Source organism: Chrysemys picta, chromosome 3 (genome assembly GCF_011386835.1).
Source record: "Chrysemys picta bellii isolate R12L10 chromosome 3, ASM1138683v2, whole genome shotgun sequence".
In the NCBI taxonomy this organism is placed as follows: Eukaryota; Metazoa; Chordata; order Testudines; family Emydidae; genus Chrysemys; species Chrysemys picta.
Genome location: NC_088793.1, coordinates 203,757,110 through 203,779,044, shown reverse-complemented (window position 1 = coordinate 203,779,044; position 21,935 = coordinate 203,757,110). Strand labels below are relative to the sequence as shown.

Sequence of the window (21,935 nt, the reverse complement as noted above, 5' to 3'; positions counted from 1 at the left end):
ATGTCTACATGGCTATTTTTAGTGCTCCAGCATGAGGCTGTTGACCCGGGCTGTGAGACTGGCTCCCAGCAGCTGTGTACACATACCCTACATTTAACAGAAACACCTGGTGACACCTGCCATAACAAGTGTGCCTCCTTGTGCTGGGTCATTGAGAAAACCTCTGTCAGAAGAGGGAGTAGCTCAGAAGAAAACATGTTTACTTTCTGTCTTGGGGAATCCTGAAGCAGCCGGTCCATCTTCAATGTTTGAGATGTTGAAGGAAGATCTGAATGGATATATCTCTTGTTCAAGTACAACCCTAATTTCACAGAGAAAGATACAGACTGTATATTTTTCAGGACAGAGTCTAAGTCCCCAATCCTGCGAAGGCTTAAGTACAAGCCTAACTTTACACACAAGGAATAGTTTCATTATAGTCAATGGAATTACTGCCTGTGTGTAAAGTTAAGCACATGCTTAGGTATTTGCAGGAGCAGGGCCTAAAACATAACCTTAATCTAATGCCAATTTATCACAACGAAATAAAGAAATAATGCCACAAAATACCAGGCAGAGTGATGCAAAACAAAATAAAGTACATATAACTGGATAAATTACAAATGTTAATTTGTTCATATTGGGCATAAGAAGTATCATGCAGGTGGCTGCTCAGTATACCTTGTCGATTAACAATGTTACAACATTAACATTTTTTATAACCCTTGTGATTCATTCAAGCAGCCGTCCCAGTCCCAAAACTACACGAGGGAGAGGCTGTGATTCCAACATAAAAAGTAGGTTTCTGAAATAATATTTTAAGAGAGATATCTGTAATGCCAGCTAACATTTGTCAGCATACATGTAAATTAAACATCTCTACTGTATAAGTCAGAACTGCATGCTTGCCAACAGAGCCCAGCAGTTGCGGGAACATCTCTGACATTTATTCATTGTTATGGGTGTTACATTGACCTGATTTTTCACTGAGCCTCTGAAGCTCTGTACTCATGTTTTGGATGCCAAGCATAAACTGCTGAAAACCAACAAGCCAAGAAAAATTCTATTGTCCATCAGGTCAGGACAACCCAAAACTAGTTCCAGAAAAGTGACAATTAACTGCTGCATGCCAGACAAGCTGCTCCTCTGCACTTCGCAATACTGAGAGCATGGACTGATGGGTGCAGTCCATTTCAAGGCTGGAAATGAAAGCTCACCCTTACCTTAGTTTACTTTTAAACACCTTTGGATGCAAAAAAGAAAGCTGATTTGCTCATCTGATCCTCTACTTTTCCTAAACTCCTCTGTGACAGCTCAGTCAGACCCCATCCTGCACTTTGAGAAGACAAAATGACCAACTATATAGTGCGTGCACTCTTCCCAAACTACAGTCCTGGGAGTAACTGCTATTTAGAGGTGGGATCAAAAAGAAGACTAAAGAAAGTCCATTATCAAATATTTGTTCACCACAAAGGTACTTACAGACTATGATAACTCCTTAACCTTTGTTTTGTTAAGCTAAATAGATTGAGATCCTTGAGTCTGTCACTGTAAGGCCTGTTTTCTAACGCTTCAGTCATTCTCGTGGCTCTTCTCTGAACCCTCTCCAATTTATCACCATCTTTCTTGAATTCTGGACAGAACTGGACACAGTAGTCCAGTAGCAGTCGTAACCCTGCCAAACAGAGGTAAAATAACCCCTCTACTCCTACTTGTGTCCCCTGTTTACACATTCAAGGATCGCATTAGCCCTTTTGACCACAGTGTCACACTGGGAGCTCATGTTCTGCTGATTATCCACCACAACTTCCAAACCTTTTTCAGAGTCACTGCTTCCCAGGATAGAGTCCTCCATCCTGTACGTATGGCCTGCCTTCTTTGTTTCTAGATGTATATATTTATATTTAGCCATATTAAAGTGCATATTGTTTGCTTGTGCCCAGTTTACCAAGAGATCCAGATCGCTCTGTATCAAAGACATTTCCTCTTCATTACTACCAATTTGTGTCATCTGTAAACTTTATCAGTGATGATTTTATGTTTCCTTCCAAAATATTGATAAAAATGTTAAATAGTATAGGCCAAATAATCCGTGTGGGACCCCACCACAAAATGTACCAACTTGGTGATGATTCCCCATTTTAATCCATTTAATGTGTGCCATGACACTAGTGAGGCCTCCAGTGGAGTACTGTTTCCAATTCTGGACAGCACACTTTAGGAAAGCTGTAGACAAATCTAGAGTGTCCAATGGAGAGCAACAAAAATTATAAAAGGTCTATAAAAGGAAAAGTTAAAAAAATTAGCCATGTTTAGTTTTGAGAAAAAACGGCTGAGATGGGGACCCAATAACAGTCTTCAAATATGTTGAAGGTTGCTACAAAAGAGGATTGTGATTAATTGTTTTCGATGTTGTCTACAGGTAGGACAAAAAATAATGCGCTTAATCTGTAGCAAGGGAGATTTAGGTTAGATATTAGGAAAATCTATCTAATTATAAGATCTGGAATAGGCTTCCAAGGGAGAAATCCCCATCACTGAAGGTTTTTAAAAACAGGTTGGACAAACACCTGTCAGGGATGGTCTAGGTTTATTTGGTCCTGCCACAGAGCACGGGGCTGAATTTGATGACTTCTCAAGGTCCCTTATAGCCTTGCATTTCTATGATTCTATGTTAATTTTATATTGTTCTAGTTTTTTAATCAAAATGTCATGTGGCACCAAGTCAAACACCTTACAGAAGTCTAAGTATACTACAGCAGCACTATTAACTTTATCAACCAAACTTGCACTCTCATAAAAAAAAGATTGTTGGATATTATCTATTTTCCATAAACCCATGCTGACTGACATTAATTATATTACCCTCCTTTACACACAGGAAGTCTGTGGAGGAGCAGAGAGTGGAACCCAGGTCTCCTAAGTCTCAGACTAGCACTCTGATCTCTGGGCCATCATTCCTCTAGATGTACTCAGCATCTTGCTCTTGAAGAAGGAACATTTTAAAACCCAAACTATTCATTTTAGAAAACCAAGACATTTGGAATAATTATATTTTCTTCTCATACAACCAAATGTGAGAGTCAGGTTGTTCTTGAACAAGTGACCTTCCAAATATATTTTCTATTCTGAAAACCAGAGTGAGATCCTAGTTAAGGGATGCAGTGACAGAGATAAAGGGGAAGTTTTTCAAATTTGAGTGCTCAAAATTAGGTGCTTAAATAGGCATTTAGGAACCTAAATAAAAGCGACCTGATTTTCTAAGGTGCTGAGTCCTCTCAACTTCCACCGAAATCTATGAGAGCTTCACTGATCAGCACCTTTGGTAATCAGGACACTTTATATAGGTACCTACAGAGGGATTTAGGAGCCATAGTTAAAGAGGCAGATATTCAAAAGGCACAAAGGGCAGTTAGGCACCAAACTTTTATCGACAGTTAATAGGAGTTGGATGCTTAGCTGCCTTGTATGCCTTTGAAAAAAACTCTCCCTCCATAAAGAAGGGTGCCTAAAGTTAGGCTCCTATGTCTTTATTTAGGCTGCTAAATAAGTGACCTGATTTTCAAAAGTGTTGCTCACCCAGAAGGTTCTACTGATGTCAATGGGAGCTACTGAGCAATCGAGCACTCTTGCAAATATGGATTTGGAAGCCCAACTTTAGGTACCTATTTCTGGAAAATTGGACCAAAATCTTCCAGAGGGGATAAAGAAAGTAAACCTGCTATTTGGATTTGATTAATAGACTGTGTAGCAGCTACCCGGAAGCAAAAGAGTTTGAGTTTGTTCACTGTCTGGGTTACTACAATACAGAGGAAAGTTTAGAGTGCAAGACAGCGGAAACATTTAATACGGTTCAAAGGAGTGATTTCTCACTGGCACAGAGTTTCATAGTACACCTCTGCCCTGATATGAAGTGACCCGATATAACACGAATTCGGATATAAAACGGTAAGGCAGCGCTCCGGGGGGGAAGGGCTGCATGCTCCGGCAGATAAAGCAAGTTCGATATAACACAGTTTCGCCTATAACGCAGTAAGATTTTTTGGTTCCTGAGGACAGCGTTATATTGGGGTAGAGGTGTATTAGACATTTAAATTCATTATCATGAATTAACCCCCAAACAACACTCATTGTATTGCATTTAATAAAGTTCAATATTCTACGTGTACTTCTGCTATTTAGTTATCAAGTAACAATATCTTGTATAATTTTAAAAGAACATCTGCTGTGTAATCTGGTCTGATGCTCCCAAAAGTAAAATTAAAGTACTAATCTCAAACCTGTGATTATTTGGCCCTGAGTTTCTCAATTCATAGGGAATAAATGCCTTTATAAAATTCGTTAACGTATAGCTATCAAAGGTACCAAGCATAATGAGACTTTTGCAATCATACATTTAAATGAGCAACCACATTTTGAATATTGTTTTAAAAACAATGGAGACTGGGGTACAAGCTCTACACCACTAAGGCCAATACTGTACTAGGACCATTATAGTACTCTAACAGTTACACTTAAGTAAAAATCTCTTCTTGGCCTATGCCATGATAGATCTAACTTAAGAATGTGCATAACTTTAAACGTGCATAGTCCTACTGAAGTCAAGTACCTCAGTGCATCAGGGCACTACTGAGCAGGGCTGAGTTCCTTTCAGCTGCCTTTCTTAAATTCATCACACTTGTCCTATGAAATCCAGATTTCTGTCAGGAAACTACTCCAAATCAAGCTCTGCTGAAAAAGTAAAGTTTTTTTCCTTCTGTAAGATTTGACGGAATTCAAAAGAGTACACCAGGCTTGGTTACACACAGAGAAGAAAATAATTACTTACCTGTAATGTATTTTGTCGGTCTGTCTCTTCTCCCATCCTGGAAAGGAAACATCCCTGCAGACAGTATTACAGCTCCACCTATACCAGGAAGCAAGAAGGCAAAAAAATAAAATAAAAGTCTGCCAGTCACAACTGACACATAGTTTCCTGGTAGGTGGAGTTATAATAATGTCTGCAAGGATGTTGATTCGGAAGGAAGAGCTGGCTGTATGACAAAGTATATTAATTGGTCTTATGAGAGCAGCCCTCTCTAGTCACTAGCAGAAAATAAATGTGTTTTATGAGCACAGTTAGAATAGCACGTTCTGCTTTCGGCCTTCTATGAAACATATTAATGGCATATTCAAAGGCTCCAAACTTTTCCACAATTCTACAGAGTAAACCTCTGTACTCCCACCTTATGACAGACATCTCTGCAAAATACATGAGTAGCTAGCAATAAAGCTGGGGGTTTAGTAGCTGTAACTGATAAAGAAGGCAACTGTACTGTGTTATTACTGTTTCTTACACAACCTATAAAATAACTTTCAGTGATTGGCAAAACACAATACATCATGAAAATTAAGTCACACAAAATCAAGTAACTTGGCAGAATATTTTTGTGGATTGGTTGGCCTCAAAAGAAAGCTGAAGCAGAATAAGGCTTTAGTTTGCCAAAACTGTCAAGGTGTTTTGGGGACATTTAATCTCCACTATATGCCACATCACAGAAACTGTAGGGATTTTCAGTCAGCACAACAACACATGGCAACTATAAAATTACCAATAAAAGGAAGGCAATAAACGGGAAATGCCTAGTCTAGAAGAAAGGTGGATACATATCATTAAGCTATCTTCAGCAAGGAACAAGAGATGTGAAGTAGAGCCAAATCACTTCTTTGGTTTCTAGAACCACGGTTAACCACATGGGAAACATATATTATAAATGATAGCTTACATGTGTGCAACAGTTGCTGAAATAATAAGGGATTAAATAATCCTTTTCTTCTAGACATAAAAAAAGTGAATCTAAAATCTAGTAAATCAAATATTTATCTTGGCAGTTTGCGTGTTTTGGAAAAAGCCACAACAAAAGTGTGTTTTCAAAGACGCATATAAAAATGGTAAGTATATGTTTAATAATAATTCCTACTCAATTTGATGTGTTATCCGTTTGCCTAGGCGAGACAGAAATTTGATTATAATTACAAAATTTGATGAAAAAATTATGTGAAAACTTGAATTAACCTTAGTAAGGCTTACTGTTCTCCAGATACTGCAGCTTCATTTCTAATACTACCAGCTATGCCAAGAATTCCAAGCACAGTAATTAGCAAAAAGCATAGTGGATAAGTAAATGGGAACTGACACAAGGTCAGGCTTGATCTATATTATAGCCTTATTTCAGTATAATTATGGCGCTCAGGGGTTTGGAAAATCCACACCTCTGAGCAACGCAGGTATATAACCCAAACTCCTGTTGAGACAGCTTCTCCCGTCAATACAGCACTGACTCTCGAGGAGGTGGGGTACCAATGAGAGAAGCTCTTCCATCAGCATAGGGAGCATCTTCACTAAGTGCTACAGCAGCACCGCTGCACCAGTGCCGATTTAACACTGTATGTGTAGACCAGCCCTCAGACTTAAGGCTGTCTGTGAAACCTTTAGTTATCATTATTTATAATTTGCCAGACTTTGAAACATTTCTGTTATATTTTTTCAAAACTTTAACGTCAGTTTAGTTCCTGGCTTTCCAGTATTTGGGGGTTTGTTTTGTTTTTTATAATCACAACTTACTTTTTTAAAGGGATTCTGACAACTTTTTCAGACAGTTTTTTTTTTAATGTCACACTTACCAGTGTCAGGCAAGATTCAAGAGCCTATTCCTAAAAGCACTTACACACACACATAGTCCCAGGACACTGAGTGGAACTAGTCATGGCCCCAATCCAGCAAACACTTGAACATGTACACGTTTAATTTTAACTACACAAGTAATCCCACTGACGTCAATGTGTTTAAGCACATGCTTAAGTCTTTCCGGGACTGGGTCTCGTGTGTGTTTGCAGGACCACAACCTAACATTACTATAATTGAAAGAGCTAGGAAAAACATGGTACGTAGTCAATTCCACTATTTACTCTGCATAACCAATAAAATCTTGTTTTCTTTGCCTATGCGGGTCGTGTGGGGAGAGAAAAATATTTTAAACACATTTACATGGTAAAAGGAGAGGCTGTAAAATCACAAAACTTGGCAAGAGGACTAAAGGACACATGAAGTACATAAAGCTATTTTTATCTCAAATTTAAGCCTGACTAGATTTCAAATGGATGGTGTTTCTTTATGTAATACATAGGTATCTACAACCTTTGTGGTCTATTAACTATAACTTTTATTGGGAATTTCTTTATATTTTTATATTTGCATCAAGGAAAAATAGAGCTGCCACTGCTAGATATAACTCTCGATAACCCTGATACCATCATAGAATTAGCATATTTTGGTTTCATGCCTGGTAGCACTCCAAGTTCAGGCATGGTCATCACACACTTTTTACACTGGGACATCACAGGATGCTGTGAGTCTCCTCAGATATTTCCTCCCACAGAGTCTCCTCCTATAGCTCTTAACACAGGATGGGGTAATGTGGCAATGGGGTATATCTTCTACAGCCTGAATTTGCTCTGTACCATACAACTTTCATGAAAGCTGTCACTTGCCACTGCAGCTATAGGTGATATTCTTGTAGCTCTTCCATTCTGACCTCAGGTTTGTTGCTCAGAAATTTGTAAATGAGTTTTCTATTCTTTTGCTGTGCTGACACTTGGAAAAAGGTGTCACCATGGAACAATTTCCACCCCTCCATTCCCTGATATTAAAACAGAGAACCCTCTGGGATCCTTGAAATTATGAAAGGCAATAAAACCAAAGCCTTCTATGGCATATTTCTGTGCAAGTAGGGACCTTGATCCTGCAATTGTATCTATGCAGACAGATCCCTCCTACAAGTCCCAATGGGTTCTGCCTACATTTGATTTGATTCAAAGCCCATCAAAGTCAACAGGAGTCTTTCCAGGATTGGTGCCTGTGCTCCTTTTGCAAGACCTGGGCATGTGTTTGTATTTTTGGCATTTTATTTACAAATTCCCACACTGGTATGTATAGTTCAACAAATCTAACTAAAAGAGAAAAAGTTTGCTCATTGCTAAGACATGTTCCAAGTTTCAGTTTTTATAGCCAACTTACAAAGCATTCAGCTCCCAGTTCCTAATGTACGTAATGAAAGATACCTGATCTTAGCTAGAGTAAACTGCTTCATATGTATAAAAATCAAGGTCAAATGTCTCATATTATAAAAATTACAGGACCAAAAATATTATATCACCAAGTTACACTTTCCAAAACTGAAACTCATGTCAAATATTGAGTTTTTTATCAAATTCCAATTCCAGTGTATTCACAACTTATAAGATTTTCTCTAGACCCTAATAAAAGCTGTGTATAACAGCAGTGCTCATGACTTGGCACTTGGACAGAGAAATTTTAAATGATATATGGTACCCTGATGTTCCCCAAGCAGCCAAGCAGGTGTGGGCCTTATGAACACACTAAGAATTTTGGCTTCCTTTTTGATAGCTATTTAAAATTTCTAAATCATCTTTTTCATCTTGCATTAACTGCTCTGAACATTGCAAAACATTTTTTTTTAAAATCCCCAACCATTGCTAGAACAGCTTATTATAAAAATTTTACTACTTGTCTATCTCCCACAGTTCCCAACATCTAAACTTTTTCCCAAGAAATTATTGGCCAAATAAACTCAGGGTCAGCAATGCAGCAAGGGCCCAGTCACCAAAAGCGGTGGGTGTTTATTCTCGTGAACTTGATGTTCTTTTTTATAATGATATGTTTATCCCAAACTGAATTCATTTGCTCAAACTGATGAGCTGTTCCACACACACAGAGACAGTCTAATTAATGCCAGTGGAAATATTCATATTGCATTCTGGCCCTCAATCATTATCAGGTCAAACCTAATACATGACTCAATTATGGAGTATTGTGAATCCTGAGTAGAAGGCTGGATATAGCATAGTTATGTTTGTCCAGGAGCAGATATGAGGCTGAACTGGGACTCAGAGAGGCACAATTTTGTCCTTTGCTCCATGGGGGAATGTAATCCATGCAAGTCCATTACATGACACAAATTACTTCCCCCTATGCACTAGCTCCGCTATGTTAGCTGGCTGAGTCCAGGCTCCATCCCATTCATTACCCAATCTGCCATACCCTTCAGCTCCTGGAGGAACATAAAGCAGTCTCAGGTTGGCCACGCTGGGATTTCCAGGTCTCTCCATATACTCACCCTTCTAAGCATACAGATGAATCTGCTATTTTAAGTCTGGCCAAGATGCAGCTTGGGTACTTCGGAACTTTTCTCTAATTGGGTATTTAAATATCTTATATGGCATATGTCCAGAGTCAATCATTAACAGAACAAAGGAAGCAAGAGTTAGCTGAAAGAGGATGTTAGGGATCTTCAGGTAGATGAATCAAGGTAAGGGAATGTCAGCAAATGTAATGTCATGCATGCAGGGAAAGCTAATGAGACTGTATGTTATTTTTGTGTTGAAATGTATTTTGGCTCTAACACAGAATGAAAAGAACCCCAGAGTTAAATATATGAACATAGGGACTCTGTGTTGACCAAAACCAAAGTAAAAGTAAAAAGAATAATTTCGAATGCAGAAGCAGGGGAATCATTTACAAGTAAGGAAAGACAATTCTTCTCTGCGAAGCACTTGTGAGGTCACATTTAGTGTTGTGCTTAGTCCTAGGCGTTGAGCCAAAAGACTGACATACACATTCTGGAGATGGTGCAAAGGAGAGCAAAAAGAGGTTCTGAAAGGAAAGGCTTTGAAAATTGAACAGGCCTCAAATTAGTGTGTGCAGTGCAGACCAAATCCACAGCTGGTGTCAATTTGCACAGCTCCATTAATGCCAATGAAACTGTACTGATTTACATCTGAGGATCTGGCTCTCGGTATTTAAATAGCTTACAAAATTACACAGGGCAGAACTTTTCTGAATTCAGGGAGAGAATCATGGCCCAAGGGCAAAATTGGATATTAAACCTGAACTGGGTATTTAAAACACATGTTCTCCAAAGAACCTATTTTTGCAGGGAATTTTGCACTCACCTGTGTTCTGAGGTTTAAGGAAGGAGAGGATTAAGTTCCCTTTCATTACTGCTACCTTGTCCTCCTTCCCATGCCACCCACATTTTTGTCTCACCCACCTGTTATGTCTTGTGTATTAGACTGTAAGTACCTTGGGGCAGGAACTGTCATTTATTATGTGTTTGTACAGCACCCAGCACAATGGGGCCTGAACCTGGTGCATTGTCTACACTGGTGCTTTACAGCGCTGGAACTTGCTGTGCTCAGGGGGATGTTTTTTCACACCCCTGAGCGAGAAAGTTGCAGCGCTGTAAAGTGCCAGTGTAGACAAGCCCTCAGTTTCAAACAGCATGGTGACACCTGGACCATGTTTCCAAACTGCACTCTCCGCATGAAGATCAAAGCAACAGTAAAGTCCATATAAACCAGCATGCAGTCAGAAATGGAGAAATGTGTTCCATATGTCAACAATAAACATTGACGTGAATTTTGATTATGCTATTGTTTAAATGACTAGACACAGAATGCAAAATATTCCTGACCTGCTCCTTAATGGCTCTATAAAGGGCTACATCACAAAAATCCTTTCATGAAAATGCATTAAGAGGATATCACAATTGTTTGTCACTTTACTTAAAGCAAACCATTGTTGAAATAAGATTTAAATATACTATCTTTTCCCCATACTATTGGTTAGATTAAATGAGGGTATAGTTTCAGGGATTCTCTTTGCAAAATGAATGTTCAGTTGTACTTAAAAGTACAACAACATGTGCTCAATGTAACAGCACTGAATAATAGATGTGCTTACATGCAAGTACAATGAGGCAGCAGCAAGTTATAGAGTGCAGATCAACTATTTGGACCTGATTCAGCTCTCATTGACAATGGTGTAAATCAGAAGTAACTCCTTTGAAGTGTAAAACTGATGTAAAAGGAGAATCCGACCCCTAATCTAGATCGAATCAAGGTTCTCTTTTCTGCTATTGTTACTGCACAAATAATAAGCTGTGAAACCTTGCAAAGTTCACACGGTTCCTTACTTTTGCTTTTATCCTGAGTAATGTCGATATAACACGAATTCGGATATAAAATGGTAAAGCAGTGCTCCGGGGGGGTGGGGGGGGGAGGTGCTGCACACTCCGGTGGATCAAAGCAAGTTCGATATAACGCGGTAAGATTTTTTGGCTCCCGAGGACAGCGTTATATCGGGGTAGAGGTGTAGTTGAAAGGCTACCCACCATCACCTGTCTATACTAGCCTTCTTTTCAAATGGCCTTCTCATTTTTGCACTAACTGGTTCAGGTCCATGGATGGACCTAAGAGTGGGAGAATTAGCATAGGTAGACAACCTGCATTTTAACCACTGTTTTGTCTAGAACTGCTGTGTGTGGGATTAGATTACACTGTAATTGTAACACAAGGCACCAGTGGCTGCATTAGTGCTCCCACCATTGCTATCACTGATAGAGCTGACTCAGTGCTAGAAAGAATAGGAATTTTTAAGGCTAAGAAGTCTAGGGTAGACACAACCTTAGAGTGAGATTCACTTTCAATGCAAACTAGGACCCTTCCAACCCATTTCAGCTCTGTGATCAGGCTACAAAGGGGAGGGGGGGAAGAAGGGGAAGAGCAGGGGTGGCCGACCTGAGCCTGACAAGGAGCCAGAATTTACCAATGTACATTGCCAAAGAGCCACAATAATACATAAGCAGCCTCTCATCAGCTCCTCCCCCGCTCCCAGTGCCTCCTGCCCACCACCGATCAGCATCTCTCCCTCCTTCCCTGTACCTCCTGATCAGCTGTTTTGTGACGTGCAGGAGGCTCTGTGGGGCTGGGGGAGGAGCAAGGGCACGGCAGGTTCAGGGGAGGGGACGGGAAGGGGTGGAGTGGGGACAGCGCCTGTAACAGAGCCAGGGGTTGAGCTGTGAGCACCCCCCTCCCCAGCACATTGGCAAGTTGGCGCCATCCCCGGAGTCAGTGCCTATACACGGAGCCACATATTAACTTCTGAAGAGCCGCCTGTGGCTCCGGAGCCACAGGTTGGCCACCCCTGGTATAAACAGTCTCTTTCAGCACTGATATTCTGTTGCATACAAGAGCACCATTTCAATAGCAACTGTATTGCTTAATAACAGGTTTCAGAGTGGTAGCCGTGTTAGTCTGTATCAGCAAAAACAACGTCCCAATTTGGCAGCGATTTTTAAGCAATCTATTAATTCTCATGTTCAAAGATATGACCAATATGAAATTTCCAATGTTCTTTGCTTAGACTTGAATATTTACTCTGCCATTCCAAACTCTTGTGTTTTATACAAGCACTTTTAGAGGCTATTTTTAAATACTAGATTACTTTGCTCCACAACATATGTGGGTTACTGACTCACTGACCTATCAGGGATGCTTTCCATTTCCAGGCGAGACACCCTAGCTGGGTTCCCATTTCCATCCTTATCGTCTGGGTCAGGAGACACAAAGAATGCTGCAGAAAGATCACGTTTAAACCCTAGAGAAGGAACTACCGTATCTCACACAACAATGATCCTCAGATCAATACATTTCGTAGAATACCAATACCAGTCCAATTCTCCTCATCCTGAAAGACTACGGCTGCAACCCAGGGCCTGAAGGGATGTTAAAAATAATAGTATGTGTGGTGGGAATCCTCAGAACTCCACCACCATGGGATATGGAAGATCCTTAGGGGGGAAAGGAGGTGGGTATTTAGCTGTACAAATCCACCAGTTCATTTCACAATGATCATATCAAAAGCTGATTGCAAATTTTTCATCTAAACATTTTTAGATGAAAAATGGCTGCATCACCAAAGCAAAACTTTTCACAGAAAAAGTTTGTTTTTTCTTGAAGCTTTCCAATGAAAAGCCAGAAATTGATTTTCTTTTGGTAACAATATATGGTGTTCAGTTCTTGAAAGAGTTGGGTTGCTTTCAATTGAAAATTTTTGAGTTTTTATTTCAGTTTTTGATAAAACCAGAAAATTTTCTTGAGAAATTTGGGGGCGGGGGAGGCGTAATTGACATTTTTGACCAGCTCTTCTCACAACTTCGTATATAATCTCTTATTAGTTTATTAAATGTGAACAAATAGCCAGATAGATTCCCAACAAAATTATGATGAGAACATTGAGAGCTATAAACATAGAATCTTCGATGAGTGGATTCAGGGAAAGTTGCAAGATTTAAGGATTTTGATCTACATAACTGTTCCTCCATATTTTGAGAAAGTCAATATTTATTTCCCCTCCAATACTAATCTTGCTAAGCATTTAGTTTTATTTTTAAATTAATATAAAAGATAAATCAATGCATTTAGCAACACCTTTTGTTAGTGATATCAAATGCAGTCTGTATTTAATAGTGTACAGCTAAATAAGACTGTTCCAAATCAGAAATTCAATTCAGAAAGAAATATGGCCCATTTTTCTTGCTTAGTTATGTGATTGAGAGAGAGACACGGTAGTGAGGTAATATATTTTTACTGAACCAACAAATGGTTACCTCACCTACCCTGTCTCGTATGCAGGGACCAACCTGGCTGCTACAACGACAACATTACAAATAACATGTTATTAATAGATGTTTCTAGCTAGTACAGTCTTAACTGCCCATATAATCAAGTAACATTCCAAAAAGTCTGTCCCAAATAGAGTCTACTATTTAAGAAACAATTAAATTCTCTTAAAGATAACAGAGCTTACATATTAAAGAAGTGGTTGTGTTTTCTCAGTCCAGGTTTACACTAGGAGCACTTTCCTGGTATAGCTATGCAATATATCCTTTTGTCCCGTTAAGGAGCAAGGGCTTTTTAGGCACTCAGATACTACAGTGATGCATGCAGTATACAAAACCTATAATAGACTTGAATAGTATTGGCAAAGTGCCCCTAGCATGGATGAAGCTTATACTAGCAAAATGTGTTTTTGCTGGCATAGCTTATTCCAGTGCCCTACCCCTAACTACCAAGTGAAATAAATTATACCAGTATAACTATACACCAGGGACTTTTGCCTGCACAGCTATATTGGCCTATACTATATTGGGATCATCCTTACTAACATAGCTAAGCTGGCAAAAGTTTGTACTGTAGGCCTGGAATTCCCCACTCAATGATCTTCCACAGAATGATCAGAGCCCCCTTGTGCTACACACCATATGCTAGAAGATGGTCCCTGCCCCAAGGAGCTCATAATCTACACATCAGACAGGATGCAACAGGTGGGCAAAACAGTAAGTGGAGACTGGCTGAGTTGAGAGAATGAGGTAACAATAAAAAAACAAAATTTTGCAGAAAATCAGAAGTCAAAGTTCTCAACCTGCCTAGCCAATCCCAGACGGGAGCAATTTGTAAATATCATAGTATAGGTAGTTTTAAGGAAAGATTTAAAAGATGGGGTGTGAGTGTGTACACCCGTCCCATTTTGAAAGAGACTAACAGTCACTGGAACAGACTACTGGACCAAGTTTATCATTTGTATTGCTGTAGCTCCAACAGACCCAGTTAGGATCAGGACTCCATTGTGCTAGGCACTGTACAAACACATAGTAAGACACAGTCCCTGCCTCAAAGAGTTTATGATTTAAGTTAAGACAAAGTGACAAGTATGTATAACCAACAACAGAAGGCAAACTAAGGTGAGAACATGTGATAATCAATGTCAGTTACACCTGCAACCTGGTTGTTGTGAATCCTTTTAAAGTAGTGTGTTTTTTGTATAGGGTGAGGATCTGCCTCATAAAACTACTAAAGAGAAAATCAACCAAGAAATTTTCCTCACGTATAACCACTAGTAACTGAGTGCGAGACCCTCAAAAGGATACTAGACAATAAAGGAGAGTAATAAGATAATTTAAAAGGAGGCTAAAAATAAGACTTCATAAGAATTCTAATATTTTTGCTTGGCATTGCTCATAAGAACAACTTCCTATTCAGTTTTTCGGGATACCTATACGAGTCTTACTGATCACCATATATGGGGTCAGGAAAAAATGTCCCCTCCCCAGGTCAATGCCCCCATAGCAATGACCTTCCTCAGCAGTGTATGGGTGCGGGTCACTTGCCAGGACCAGCGAGGTGTATCTCAGTCATGTCCTTGCCATTGTGGGGGCCTTGAATACCAGACTGTCCTGTGCCCGAGGCAGGGAACAGGATGGACCCAGAAGGCCTGGGTCCATCCTGTTCCCTGCCTAGGGCCCAGGACAGTCTAGTCTCGGGTGGGCTGTAATACTTCGGTCTCATTTCGGTTGCTGAGGTTACCTGCCACACACACAGGAGGTCCTTGAACCCTAGTCCCTGGGACAAAGGGTGGGAATTTCAAAAGCAGCGGAGCCATTTCAGAGCTCCAGACTGGCTCCGAAATCACCTAGAGGGGTTTGAAAATCCCTCCCCCAAACAAGCCCAGATTCTCCTCCCAGCCGGCGCAGCGCAAACCCAGAGCGGCCCCACGGGCGCCCCCCAGGCCCCTGACAGGCGCCGGCCCCATCGCCAGGGGCCCCGCCCGTGCCCCAGCGCTCGGAGGGGGGACCCCCGGGGCAAGGGGGAGCGCTGGGGACCATCGCTCGGCCCGGGCCCCGCAGACACTCAGCCCAGCCCCTCTTCCCACTGCGCCCCCTGCCCCCCACGCGTGTCCGCGCACCCCGCGGCCCTTACCTTGCTCGGCCTCCTGCCCACGGCGGCGGGAGCAGCCCGGCGCTGCCCGCTCGCCGAGCGGCCGGGCGGGGAGGGAGGGAGGAGCCGGGGCTTTGTGTGGCCGCGCCGGCCAGGCTCCCTCGCTTCACCCCCTCCCCACTGCCGAGGGCCGGCCGGCCGGCCGGCGAACCCCCGGGGCAGGGCGCCTGCGCCGAGCCCCCTCAACTGCCCCCCGGGAGGGCGGGGCAGAAGGGTCCGGCAGGGGGCAGGGGCTGGGCTTCGCTGCGGCCATTTGCCGTCCCGCCTGCTGCGGGAGCTGGGCAGCCGCGGGGAGGGACAGTGCTGACCGCGAGGGGACGGGGGGGAGTGGGGTGGGGAGCAGCGCAGGGGGGCAGTGGTGGGAACGGATGGGGGGAGTTGAGGGGTAGGGATTGGGGGTGGGGGAGCAGCCCATGAGGGCACAGGTTGGGGGGCAGTGGTGGGGGCGAGGAGGGACTGGGGGAGTTGAGGGGTAGGGATTGGGGGCAGGGAGCAGAGTTTGGGGGGCAGGGGTGGGGAGGACTGGGGGGAGTTGAGGGGTAGGGATTGGGGGCAGTGGTGGGGACTGGGGAGAGTTGAGAGGTAGGGATTGGGGGCGGGGTGGGGAGGACTGGGGGGAGTTGAGGGGTAGCGCAGGGGGCAGTGGTGGGGACTGGGGAGAGTTGAGAGGTAGGGATTGGGGGCGGGGGGCAGTGGTGGGGGCGGGCGGGACTGGGGGAGTTGAGGGGTAGGGATTGGGGCGGGGAGCAGCGCAGGAGGGCAGTGGTGGGGACGGATGGGGGGAGTTGAGGGGTAGGGATTGGGGGCAGGGAGCAGAGTTTGGGGGGCAGGGGTGGGGAGGACTGGGGAGGAGTTGAGGGGTAGGGATTGGGGGCGGGGGCAGTGGTGAGGGCGAGGAGTGACTGGGGGACTTGAGGGGTAGGGATTGGGGGGAGTAGTGCAGGGGGGCAGTGGTGGGGGTGGAGAGGAACTGGGGGAGTTGAGGGGTAGGGATTGGGGGCGGGGAGTAGTGCAGGGGGGCAGTGGTGGGGGCAGGGAGGAACTGGGCGAGTTGAGGGGTAGGGATTGGGGGCAGGACTGACTGACTGGGGGGAGTTGAGGGGCGGGGAGCAGCTCAGGAGGGCAGAGGCTGGGGGGCAGTGGTGGGGGCGGGGAGGAACTGGAGGGGGAGTTGGCGGAGCAGAGACAATCAGGGCTCTGCAGCAGCAGGAAAGTTGAGGGGCAGGCGTAGCTGGGTTGGGAGGTGTGGCAGGGACTGGAGCCATGAGGAAGTTGGGGGGCTGGAAGCGGGAGGGATTGGGGTAATGGGGGGAGCAGGGGTAGTGGGGGGCCCTTTGTGTCCTTAAAGGGCCAGCCCCATTTCCCTTCAGCACCTGGCTCTCCCCTGCGCTGTAGGGGAGATCACAGCTATGGAGGAAAATGGGACAAAGGGAAATGTGAGAGTCTCACCTGACGCCTGGAAGGCAGTGGGTAGAGAATGGAGCTGGATAACCGAAGGACAGGAGGAGGAAGAGGATATGAATTCTGCTAAACACTAACATAGGAAGCTAGCGAGCTGCATACTTAAAGGGCTACATTCCAAAGGCATCTGTTGAATCCCTTTGCTCCAAATGCGTGCCTGTTTAGCTGTTTGTGCGCTTGAAACCCCAGCTTTGTGTGGGCAGAGGGACACAGATCATAGTGATTTGTGCTATAAGCGCTTCGCATCCAAGGTCTCCCAGTGGCTTGCACACAGCAACTGACTAAACCTCCTGTGTCTCAGAGGCAGGAGAGGGTTAATGGCATAAGTGCAATAAACCCCAGCAAGTCCAGACTTGCTGAGGAGTGTGTGTAACTGCATGACAATGTCTGTGGTTGGGTGTCTTAACACACTTCTTTCCCTGATGTGGGTTAGGAACAAACTTTCCCTGGGGCAAATTATTCCACAATTGCCTGCTGCAGGGTTTTTTGGACCTTCATCCAAAACGGATACCACTGGCTTCCAGTGGAGACAGGATACTGGACTGATTACCCATCTGAGACTATGGCAATTACCATGTTCCCTCCTGCACCTTTTTGGTCTGCCAGATTTTTCCACACCCAGTCTCATTACTTCAGCTAATGCAATAGAGACATTGAAAATGACCTACAGCACCCAATGCATTTTGAATATAAGGATTGTGTAGTTCAGACAAGGTGTGTTCTTTCCAAAATCCACACATACAATATTTCACAAACACATCAGACTTATTTTATTGCATTTTGCTTCATTAACAAAACTTTAAGAACAAGCCTTTCCCTATGGTATGGCTTTCGCTTTCTCCATAAATAGGGCACTCTTAAGAGAGCCATGTTGGGGTATTAGTGCAACCAAACACCATGTTGTTGTTTACACTTCAAACACTGGTAGGGCTTGATTCAAGCCAAAGCCCCAGGCATTGGAAAATCCATAGAGGGAGGTTGTGGTGGCACAAAGTATCTTCAGTTCCCTCACATATACTGGGTGCAAAGAGTCACAAGAATTCAGGGATGCTCCAAAAGGGCATTGATACCCGGGGGGCGGATGTGGCCAGAATAGTCTGCGGGAGGCACAAGAACAACCATACTGGGTCAGACCAAAGGTCCATCTAGCCCAGTATCCTGTCTTCCAACAGTGGCCAATGTCAGGTGCCCCAGAGGAATGAACAGAACAGGTAGTCATCAAGTACATCTGAGGCTAGGTCTACACTACCCGCCTGAATCGGCGGGTAGAAATAGATCTCTCGGGGATCGAATTATCGCGTCTCGTCGGGACGCGACAATCGATCCCCGAATCGACGCTCTTACTCCACCAGCGGAGGTGGGAGTAAGCACCGTCGACGGGGAGCCGCGAGGGTCGATTTTGCCGCCGTCCTCACAGTGGGGTAAGTCAGCTCCAATACGTCGAATCCAGTTACGCTATTCGCGTAGCTGAATTTGCGTATCTTAAATCGACACCCCCCACCCGTAGTGAAGACCTGCCCTGAGCAGCTTCTGCTAATGGGGCTCCAGTGTAGCCCCCGCTGTAAATTACAGCTAGCTCCTGATGATGTGATGTAAAGTTTTTATTGGAACGTCTGCATTATTCACACGTGGTGTAGCAAAATAGATTCTGTAGGCCATCCTAAATAAGTGCCAATAAAGCCTTTATATTTCACTAAACCAGCATCAGACTGAAAATAAGGTATCATTTTAAAATGGTGAGTGTAACTACCCATGGGAACAATTTACCAAGGATAGTGGTGGACTCTCAATCACTGACAATTTTTAAATCAAGATTGGATGCTTTTCTTGAAGATCTGTTCTAGGAACTATTGTGGGGCAGTTCTCTGGCCTGTGCTATACGGGAGGTCAGACTAGATGATCACAATGGTCCCTTCTGGCCTTGGAATCTCTGACTCTATTCTGTGCATCTGCCCATTACTTTGTTTCAGAAATGTTTTAAGGAGTTTATAAACAGAAATATTAATATGACTTACTTTTCTATTCCTCATGTCTGAAGCCAGGTGCCTTAGTTGGACTGGACTGGCTTGGACTACATGCCCCAGCAGGAAGCAGTTGGGTCAGGATGTGAAATGCCTGCTTATTCCCCACCGGTGCAAAGGAGCAGGGAGAGACAGGGAGGCATAGGCCATGCCATATCGTTAAAAGCAAACCCCGCTCTCCCCGAGACTGGTGATTTGACATTTTAATTTATGGACCCAATAGGTTTATACAGAGGGTAACACGTCATAACACCAAAGCATTTCACACATTTCTGCATGTGCTGGCATTGGAATATAACTTTCCCCAGTTGCTTTGCTAGCCCAAAAAAACCCTATCACTTTTTAAATAATTTACCCTTCCCCCCTTTCTTTTATGGAGCCAACTAGCAGGTGCCTTGGTGGAGTGAGGAACAAAGTCACTGTGGACAGCTACATGAAGAGAATGTTGAGATCAAGCAAACTACTTAATACTCGCTTGTTGATTGCAATTGATTCTATTAATTCAGAATCCATCAGGAAGCTATAATTTAGAAGACAATTCTGGGCCAGATCCCCAGATGGATACACCTTTCTACTCCCCAGAACCTCAGGGCTGCTCTAACTTGCCCTGGTGGATGATTGCTCCCAAGGTGTTACACTTGAATAACAAACAAACAATTTTATTGAGCTTACTAACTTAAGGATATGTAGCAGCATTACTCATATGTGCTGCACCAATAGTTGCACTGCTTATATTAACTAGCTATCATAGGATGATGAAATTCACCCTAGGGTACTTTAGAAACTAGCTGAAGCAGTCTCAGAATCATTAGCAATTATCTTTGAGAACTTCTGGAGGATGGGTGAGGTCCCAAAGGACTGGGGAAGGGCTAACATAATACCTACCTATCTTTAAAAAGGAGAACAAAGAGGACCCAGTGAATTACAAATCAGTCAGCCTAACTTCGATACCCAGAAAAACACTAGAATAAATTGTTAAAATAATTTGTAAAAGGCTGATAGGCTGATAAGTAATAGATAACATGGATTTGTCAAGAACAAATCATGTCAAACCAACTTCATTTCCGTCTTTGACAGGATTACTGTTTTAGTGGAGGAGGGGAAGCAGTAGATGTGATACATCTTGATTTTATAAGTCTTTTGCCCCACATACTCATATGCTAACTAAGAAATGTGGTCTAGATTAAATTACTATAAAATAGGTGCACAACTGATTGAAAAGCCATACTAGAGATATAAATACCGTTTAAAAAGTTAACCGTTTAAATGATTAAAAATGTCATTTAAACGGTTAACCGCTTAAGCGGCTGGGGCCGGCGTGGCTGGGGCTGGGCCAGGTAGCACGGCTCCGGCTGACGCAGGGCCGCGGGGGTCAGCCAGCCGGCCCGGAGTTAACAGTTGAGGCAGGTTAACCAGTAAGACTAATGCTTACCGGTTAAGCTTTTACATCCATAATTATCAATGTTTCTGCCTTCTGCTTAGTAACACTTACATCTCTGTTCTTTGTTAATAAACTTATTTTTGTTTTACTACAAAAAACTAGCGCAGTGCTATGTACTGAAACGAAGTGTAAGGCTCCAAGCTAGATGAACAGGTTGGTGTTTACACTGTCTCTTCAGAAGCAGGGATCTTAATAATTCCTGTAAGAGTCACAGTGGGAAGGACTGGATGTGACGTTGTGCAGTCTATATGGTTTTATAAAAACATGATAGTAAGTGAATATAATGTAACTGGAATATGCTTCATGCAAAAGGTCTCTTGTAAGGTATCATTACAAAGCTTATAATCTACTGAGTGTGATCATCCTATTTGTATAAATGTATCACTCTTGTATCTAAAACTAGAAATATAACTCTGAGGGCCTACTGTAATTATGCAAAGTGTGGGCCATTAATGGTGGTTTGGAATCTTGATGACTCCCATTGTCTGCAGATGGCTGTGTTTACCTGTGAGTCTTCCTGTATGTGTGTGTGCTGGCAAGTGGGTAATGAAGTCTTGCAGTGACGTGATCATATCACCTGAACTGGAATCCATCTTTAACCTGGTGCTTTTCCAGTGGGGAGGGGGAGGTGGAAACCCAGAGGTACAAAGGGTTTCCACCTTATGCAAAGGGGTGGAACAGAACAAAGAGGGGAGAGAAGAGCCATCATGAAGAATCCCCTAGCTACCACCTGAGCTGGAACAAGAGCTGTACCAGGGGAAAGAATTGTGCCCAGGCCTGGAAGGTGTCCAATCTGAGAAAAAACTTACTGAAGCACCTCTGAGGGTGAGAGTCATAGATTCTAGGACTGGAAGTGACCTCGAGAGGTCATCGAGTCCAGTCTCCTGCCCGCATGGCAGGACCAAATACTGTCTAGACCATCCCTGATAGACATTTATCTAACCTACTCTTAAATATCTCCAGAGATGGAGATTCCACAACCTCCCTAGGCAATTTATTTCAGTGTTTAACCACCCTGACAGTTAGAAACTTTTTCCTAATGTCCAACCTAGACCTCCCTTGCTGCAATTTAAGCCCATTGCTTCTTGTTCTATCCTTAGAGGCTAAGGTGAACAAGTTTTCTCCCTCCTCCTTATGACACCCTTTTAGATACCTGAAAACTGCTATCATGTCCCCTCTCAGTTTTCTCTTTTCCAAACTAAACAAACCCAATTCTTTCAGCCTTCCTTCATAGGTCATGTTCTCAAGACCTTTAATCATTCTTGTTGCTCTTCTCTGGACCCTCTCCAATTTCTCCACATCTTTCTTGAAATGCGGTGCCCCAGAACTGGACACAATACTCCAGCTGAGACCTAACC

The 21,935-nt window shown here is 43.2% G+C and overlaps 1 protein-coding gene across 10 annotated transcripts in view; it reads right to left on the bottom strand.

The window, feature by feature from the left end:
- RIN2 (Ras and Rab interactor 2) overlaps window positions 1-17,373 on the bottom strand; it is a 114,229-nt gene extending 96,856 nt beyond the window's left edge. For 3 of the 10 annotated variants that reach the window (XM_008173968.4, XM_005287474.5, XM_065589827.1), the window contains exons 1-2: window positions 15,637-15,780; window positions 4,808-4,885 (exon numbers count right to left, since the gene is read on the bottom strand). In XM_008173968.4, the coding sequence (XP_008172190.2) occupies window positions 4,808-4,843 (36 nt within the window). In that variant the 5' untranslated portion in view covers window positions 4,844-4,885; window positions 15,637-15,780. Of the gene's footprint in view, window positions 1-4,807; window positions 4,886-15,636; window positions 15,781-17,103 lie in introns of those variants that run through there. The other 7 variants (XM_008173972.4, XM_042846610.2, XM_065589826.1 and 4 more) reach the window with 6 other exon arrangements.
- Window positions 17,374-21,935: the final 4,562 nt, after the last annotated feature.